Source organism: Amphibalanus amphitrite, unplaced genomic scaffold, assembly GCF_019059575.1.
Source record: "Amphibalanus amphitrite isolate SeventyFive unplaced genomic scaffold, NRLGWU_Aamphi_draft 000113F_arrow, whole genome shotgun sequence".
Lineage (NCBI taxonomy): Eukaryota > Metazoa > Arthropoda > Thecostraca > Balanomorpha > Balanidae > Amphibalanus > Amphibalanus amphitrite.
The window spans coordinates 669,207-677,011 of NW_024881608.1; the positions used below are offsets into that span (position 1 = coordinate 669,207).

The 7,805-nt window shown below is 52.5% G+C and overlaps 1 protein-coding gene across 6 annotated transcripts; it reads right to left on the reverse strand.

Moving 5' to 3' along the window:
• Window positions 1–1,784: 1,784 nt before the first annotated feature.
• On the reverse strand, window positions 1,785–6,798 carry LOC122381068 (DET1 homolog). 6 transcript variants are annotated; one of them, XM_043364800.1, is made up of 6 exons: window positions 6,636–6,798; window positions 5,164–6,152; window positions 4,678–4,876; window positions 4,107–4,312; window positions 3,546–3,752; window positions 1,785–3,202 (listed from the first exon to the last, which is right to left on the reverse strand). In XM_043364800.1, the coding sequence occupies exons 2-6, from the start codon at window positions 6,003–6,005 to the stop codon at window positions 3,001–3,003; spliced, it is 1,656 nt and encodes a 551-aa protein (XP_043220735.1). In that variant the 5' UTR covers window positions 6,006–6,152; window positions 6,636–6,798; the 3' UTR covers window positions 1,785–3,000. The 6 variants fall into 6 exon arrangements, with proteins under 6 accessions (XP_043220735.1, XP_043220736.1, XP_043220737.1 ...); XM_043364801.1 differs by having other exon boundaries at window positions 6,663–6,794; XM_043364802.1 differs by having other exon boundaries at window positions 5,164–6,045; window positions 6,636–6,794.
• Window positions 6,799–7,805: the final 1,007 nt, after the last annotated feature.

Sequence of the window (7,805 nt, forward strand, 5' to 3'; positions counted from 1 at the left end):
AACAACAGCGAGGACACAAGGCGAAAAACGCTCTGAAACAGTCTTGCAGGGCCAGATGGACGATTCAAGAATCGCTTCAAGCTCAGCTGCTATTTTATGTAAAAGAGGATAGAAGTGAAGCCAATCCGCCTGATTGCGATACAGGGCCAGACGCCAGCCGCCAGACAGGCGGCCGGCCGACCCTGGAATGCACAAACAGCTCCGCACAAGAGTTCCAGCGCTGGCTTATTGCGCTCCGAGAGGCTACCGCCGTTGCGGTACTATAACTATACTACCGGTACGATGGGCGTGGCAGGATTACCTGACAGGTCTTTGAGGTGATCTACACGAGACGCGAAAAAAGACTGTGCAGCGGTCGGAGGATGCGTCGTGGGGAAAAACGTTCATAAGCGTCAGTGTTCCAAGCGGACCAGACATTCTCCGAGGGCTCCTCGAGTCGTTACACCTCTTCAGATAAATATTCGGCCGCCATCGCCATGCCTCCCCGACAAGCCATCTCTCCGGAGTTCGAGTTCGACCTGGAGAAGGAGACTGCCGAGCTGAACCGGGAGCTCCTCAGGGCCCAGATCGCCTTCGAGGTCCAGGAGCAGGATGAGGAGTGGGGTATGGAGCTGGAGATGATCTCCATCCCGGCGGTGCCGGTGCACCGGCGCAGGGCCCGCCGGAGCGCGCACCCGGCTCAGGAGCTGGAGCAGCTCGACTGGCTCGGCCCGCTGCGGGAGACGCTCGCCGCCGGAGCGCTGGGCGCCGCCCGCATGGCCAGGAGGGTCGGTCAGCTGCATGTTGCTGCACGCGCTGCCACTTGAATGGAATGTCCTTTAATTTTTTAACTTATTGGCAAAACTACTAAGCATTGTTCAGGGAATGTGCTCACAGTGCAGAAGAACGAATACGAGCAGTCAACACGCATAGACGCGCCAATGAATAACTATTAATTCCGCACGCCAAACGAGATATCGGAAAGCGAAGAACAAAATGCGTGGAAGTGGACACTGGACAGGCGATAGCCAGGCCACCGGTTATCCCAGCTTACACACCAGTTATCCCAGCTTACACACCGGTTACACACCGGTTAAACGAGGTGAATGAACCAGGAGAGCGGCATGAGCGATGGTCTATTTTTATCGATCTGGTGTCGGAGGAACCCTAGATGTGAAAATGAACTGATCGACTAAATACCTGTCTAACCAGTGAAGCAGGACACCCAAAGCTTGGAGTGAACTCAGAAGTGAACTAAAAAATATGTCCTCAGACAGCTTCACTCTTGAAATGCCTATCGCCTAACATGCCTGGCTGGGCATATTAGCCAACAGCTGCAGTGACTCTTTAAACGTAATGGAATAATCCTATGCCACTTAGAACCAGCAACCAATAAACGAGTGGAGAGGAGCGAAAACCAGCCGAATACAATGTAAGAGCAAAATGGAACCAACCAAACGCGAAACCGCAAGGAGCGTCACCGGGCGCTACCGCCCAGAGTGCGGTCCCGGCCCCGACTGCTGCCTTCGCTACCGTCCGGCCCGGCCCCGGGCGGCGGCGGCCACCGCCCCAGGCACTGACCCCGTGACCTTGACCGGTCAGCGCGGCCCCGCCCCGCTGGCGCACCAGCGCAGTGGGGCCGCGGCCCGGCGGGGTCGGCCGCGCCGGTAAAAGACGAAATATTATAGTTACAGTTATGAAACCGTCTCTTTTTTCGAGCCCTACGCCCAAAATATCATTCGAGATTCAAAAGATCTCGAAACACACACGACTTCCTTTCGTAGACAGCATATCAGGGTTACGTGCGAGGCACTGATTTTATTAGAGCTGGTTAGGCATAATATGGTTTCACCAACACTGCTGTTTCGTAATGGAAAGAGTTTAATGCAGACGATAAAAATATCAACACTTCTTTAATAAAAATAGATACAAAATACGTTTGCTGAAGATCACAATATTCATTATGCGACCTTTTATCTGTTTGCCGATATTCCAATTTATAATTAGTTTATCAGTAAAAGGTAGAATATAGATCGATGGACTTGTTTATTTATTGGGTTTTAGGGTGCACCAACAACAATGGTCATTTTGCGCCCTGGATAGTTGGGCTGTTCATTTTATACCACAGTAGCCATTACTCCTTAGTTTATCGTAACAAACGTAGCATAGTGAACCCATCATATGTTGGCAGGAGCTCCGACGACTCACTCCACCATCAGGTACAATATAACACTGCTGACTGCACTGCATAATGGAGACGACACTTGCTTTCCATTTCATATAAAAACACTTTAAAAAAATCAAACGCCTCAAACATGCTTCACGAAAAACACTGCGCCGTCATAACAACATACCGAAACCACCATCCAAAGATCGATTCTAGAGAAAACTTAATGACCATGCATTTAGTGTGTGTATCACCCGTCGTCTGCATATAACCGTCATTTAGCATCAATAAATCCTCTACTGGGATCACAGCCTGCAAGCAATAAGGACTTCCCCTCGTGGTACTGTAAGGACTTCCCCGAGTTTGGTGCTGCCAACTGGTGAAATCCCAGTCCTCCCTCCCCCTCCCCTCGCGGCAAACTCTGCCAAAGTCCAGCGCCCCTGCCGTCTCCCCCGTTCGACAAACCCTCCTCCCATGAACCCACAGCCCCATCCATCTGGCGAAACAGCCTCCTCCCCTCCCCTCGAGACACTCCCCTCCACCCCCTTCTCTCCCATACCACAGGGCGGCATACCATAGCAGGGGCAGCCCTCCCGAGCCTTCCGCCCCCTCCTCCCCTCATACGGCACACCTCACACGAATCCATCTTCCTTCCTCTCCTTTCCTCGTGCGACGATCCCTTCCAACCAGTCCACGTTACTCCCCCTTCCCACCCACAAGGAGCACCCACCACTATCCCACCTCCCTCACTCCCCTCCCCGCGGGTCCCTGTCCCTCCCCGAGTACCCTCAGCCCACTCCCCTCCCAGTCCCCTTCCTCCCACCGAGCCCACCGTGGCGCGCTCCGCGCTCCGGTCAGCTGGGCGCGTGGCGCACGTGGAAGTTGACCACGTACTCGGCGTTGGTGCGCTGCACACTGATGGCGAACGGGTCGGTCGGGTGGAATATGAACGCCACCAGCCGCTGGGGGGAGGCGGCGCCGGCCGGCGGCTGCGGCCGACCGCTCACCCCCGCACGGATCCGGAACCGCAGCAGTCCAGAGTCGCGCGCGTAAAACCTGGGAACGGCGCGGGCAGGAGGGGAGGTCAGAGGGTGGTCTGAGTCGCATATGTAGCACAGATTCTCACAAAGCGGCATGGAAGATAAACAAAGATCGCGAATCGAAATATTCGAAAAAATATGAAAACATTTGCAAACAACAAGAGACCATATGAATGCGCATCAGGGGAAGAAGTTTTACCGACAATTATGCTCAATAAGTTTTAACAAAACATACCAACTCAGATCCATGTCATCCTGAAAAGTTGACTGACTAATATCAGCATAGTAACGCAACTGGCTTCCACCTTCCCCCATCTCCCCACGCCACGCTCCACCGCGGTGCCTTCCGCCCGGCCTACCTGATGGGCTGTTCTCCGCACGGTTTGGGCCGCTCCATGGCCGACACCCACTTCTCGTCGTAGCTGAACAGCTGCATGTCCAGGTACGGACTGGACGAGTACGACTGGCCAGAGATGGGCAGCTGGACCAGCAGTCGCCGCGTGGCCTCCAGCTGACTGCCGTGGCGGGCCGACTCGATCGTGTGACGGAACCGAGCCTGCACGTGCCTGAAAACCGGAGGGGGTGAGAGGGTTATATGGCGCGCCAGTTCGATGGTGAGCCTGCACGTGCCTGGAAAGGGGAGGGGAGTAAGTTAGGGAAGGGACTAGTATAATGAGCTGTTTTCCTTCAAGTTATTTTTTTTGTGTGTGTAACTCCACAACATTAAAACTGCAGTGCACATGTACTTGAAAATACCGCACTTTATAGAGCTGCAATGCTTTTGAAGGAAACCATTCAACAAGTGATTAACCTGCAACATGGCAATCATTTGCATTTACGAAAATTGTCAAACAAAGTAAAACGGAGCTCCCAGCTACCGCTCCCAGACGCCGGTGCCCGGTTCCACCCTCGTCTCCCACCTGGCGTAGATGTTGTTGGACGGTGAGCACGTGTAGCGGCTGTCCACCGAGAGGCGCGCGTTGCGGAAGTTGTCGCAAAAGTTCTCGTACAGGTAGAGCAGCTGCTGAGAGGTGTTCTCGTAGACCGCCAACACGCGACTCGTGTCCATGTTGTACACCACGAACACGGACGGCTGCTGGTTGTGCTCCACGCGAAACGTCACCACCTGAAAACACGGATATGTACAATAATAAACGTTCAGAGTGGCTTACGGTATTTGACTTTTTACGTTTGATGTATGTATGCATGTATGTATGTATGCATGTATGTATGTATGCATGTATGTATGTATGTAATTATGTATGCATGCATATATGTATGTATGTATGTATGCATGCATGTATTGACATCAAAAGCCTGGACATAGCGTGGAGATTACGGCTTATATGGCAGTTACTTTTTGCACAACTGGGTCAACTAGCTACAGTGTTAGGCAAGCTGTATGTACATCATTTTTTTTTCTATAATGCATTCTCTCTAGGGATAACTATGTTAACTCGAACCAGCATGTACACCGTCCATCCGACCAACCTCCTCACTGGCGTATCGGATCAGCAGGTGGTGCGAGTCGAGCAGCTGCATCTTCCACATCCTCAGCGAGCGGAACCGGTTGAAGTAGAGGTAGAAGCGTCTCAGCTCGTATGGTGAACCCTCCTGCTCGCTGATCCGCACGGCCCGGTGGTACAAAAACACCAGCAGACGGTGCTTCAGGCCGCAGATGAACTTCTCGCTGCAGATCAAACACATCGAGTCACGAGACGCGTGGGTGGTAAATGCAGCAAATAGACAGAAATAAGGGCTGAAAATGTCTGAAAAGCGTATGATTTTGTCAGTTGACGCTGCCTGCATCAGTGAAATTACTGATAGTAGGTGTCATCTTCATCAAAAGTTCGAAAAATTAAAAAAAAACAGGTGACTCTGCCACCATTTCCGATCCCTCCCAACTGAACCCGGCAGTAAGTTCAATGCTGTAAGTTTCCCACCATTGTGATTTCAAGCTCACCCAGAAGCCCTCACCTGCCGGGCGGCCGGATGTCGGCCGTCGGCGCCGTCGACTGGTAGAAGAGCTCGTCGTCGTCGAAGCAGAAGCGTCCGACGGTGCGGATGGGTATGATGGAGCCGCCCTCGGTCACGTTGTAGATGTGGATCGTCTGGTGCTGCACGGAGAGCACCGCCAGCGTGTCGCCGTACAGGTACAGACCCTGGTTGTGCGACGTGAAAATCTTGTCGCGCTTGAAGTGGATCGTGTCTCGCAGCTCGCCGCGGCCGATGTCCACCACTAGGAGGGAGTAGTTCTCGAGGGGTGTCCGCGCGCCGGGCGCTACCCACTCGTTGGTGCGAGACGACGACATGGCCGTCTCCTGCTCGTGCGCGTCCGTCACCATCGCCGAGCCGACGATCACGTGCACACCGTCATCGGTGAACAGCGAGCACTCGCGGTTCAGATTCTCTCCCTGCGGCGCCACGCGCACACTGCGCAGCAGCGTGAAGAAGCTGGCAAAGAGCAGGCGACGCGCCGTCTCCGCCTGCGGGTCCGAGTTGGCCAGCAGGTCCCCGGAGCGGCCGGCCAGCAGCGCGGCCGCCGCCGACGCGCCGTTGTACCGGTACACCTCCACGCTCTGCTGGTCACCCGAGATGGCGATGATGTGCCGGCCGTCCGGCGTGAACTTGCGCAGCGTGCAGGCCGGCTTCTCCACAGCCTGCACTGTGAAGTTGGGGTAAACGTTGAGGTAGAAGGTGCGGTGGCAGCGGTAGGGGCGCCGCGGACGCTGCCCACCGATCTCGCGCAGAAACAGCTTGGTCGGCAGGTTCTGTGGCTGGAGCCGGCGTGGGCGCAGAAAGTCAGCATCTGAGGCCATGCTTGCTGGTAGAATGACTCTTGTTCAGGGAATACTGGATCTAGCAGGGAAGACAATGAGTTAGTGCTGATGTGTCATCAGCTTGCTACATGCTCACAGCTCAATCAAAACCTTCAAAATCTTGAATATGAAGTGCTGAAGAAAATCCTGAAAATTTGATTGGGTATTATCACAAATTTAACACAAAAAAATGCCCTCAATGACACCAGGCAGTACACAGAACATGTCCATTGAGCATACGTCACACAAAGGTTTTCCAACCAAAGGAGAGGTGCTATACCCAGAGGTGCTACTTTCTAACAAAACCTTAACAATCCTAGCCTAACCTAACATAACCTGACATACAACCTACAAACCTATCCTACAACCTACAAACCTACACTGCCTTTCCTCGATTGGAAAACCTTCGTGTGATGTCTGCTCTGCTAATGTAGTAGGTTGGCTGTAGGTTGGTTGGTTTAAGTTGATAGGTTATAGGTATGCAGGCAATAGGTCATTAGGTTAGTAGCCGGTTAGTAGGTAAGGTTAGGTCAGGTCAATTGTTTTTTATCTTCACTATCACTCGGACTTCTACACTTTTACTGGCATTCAATGATTGGGTACATAGGTAGGTACTACTTATCTACTCACCTGGAAAGTCAGAAGGTATCTACTCACATTAAAACATTGACATGATTCGGGTCAACAAATTTACAATTTTCAATATGTCGCAACTGTTTTCATACAGTCTTGCAACTGTTGCACCAAGTTGCACCCTGTGTAATGTGTTGGTCTTGCACAATCCAAATCAAAATAAGCTTTCCGGTGACAGAATCGAAGACAGAATATAGTAATAAGACCAGAATTCAATGCTATCTGATAGCATTATGACCCTTAAAATCCATGACATAATGAAAATGAAACAGGTGCGCCATTTTACCAGTATAGCTAGAAAGCAATGCGTCACTAAATAAGAAATGCGGCCAAGGCCCAATATACCGGCAGAATGCGGCAGTGTTTGCTAAGAAGCAAGGCTATGTAAGCAAGTTAAGTGCTACAGTATAGCCTTGGCTACAGTCTAAGTTAGATGACTTGCTCGGCGAACATCTCCATTTTCTAATGTAGATACGCGAATATGCTACTACACATCTTTACTGCGCCATTAATGGTCTATGGTATCGGCCCGAATCTGCTGTTAGTGGACAGACATTTGACGAATCCGCTGCCAGGGCAGCGTATTCGCATAGGCGCGGGAACTACTTTCAGACTGGGGGGGCACACCATAATGGAGATGAACCTAGGGTACCCCCAAATCTAGTTTTCTCACCGGTTTTAGGCCATTTATTTTTCATCCCTTGGGCCCTTGGCTTTTTCAACAAAAAAGAAAAACATTTGCAAAAAAGTGCAGTATTTCGTCTCAAAGTTGTGGGGGCACCGCCCCCACGGCCCTAGAGTTGGGGGGGGGCAAGCTGCCCCCACCGCCCCCCCGGCTCCCGCGCCTATGCGTATTCGTCGGGGCCGGCGAATTTCTGAGTCTGCTGTTGTTTGACACGGCATTCTTTGCATCCGCTGCCACCAGGGACCGCGGATTCCGGGGGGCAGGGTGTGCAACTGCACACCCTGGAAATCCTGAGGGTGTGCAAACACCTATTTTTGCACACCCTTATTTCGTTACGGGGGCCCATGCAGGCTGCTGAGGGCGATCACAGACTCTTAACCATCCCGGGCCGATGCTCGTGGGCCCCAGTTTGTCTGAGAACCCCGGGCGCCTAAATGCCCACACAGCTATCTCCTCAGGACCCCATGCCAGTTTCTGAGGAC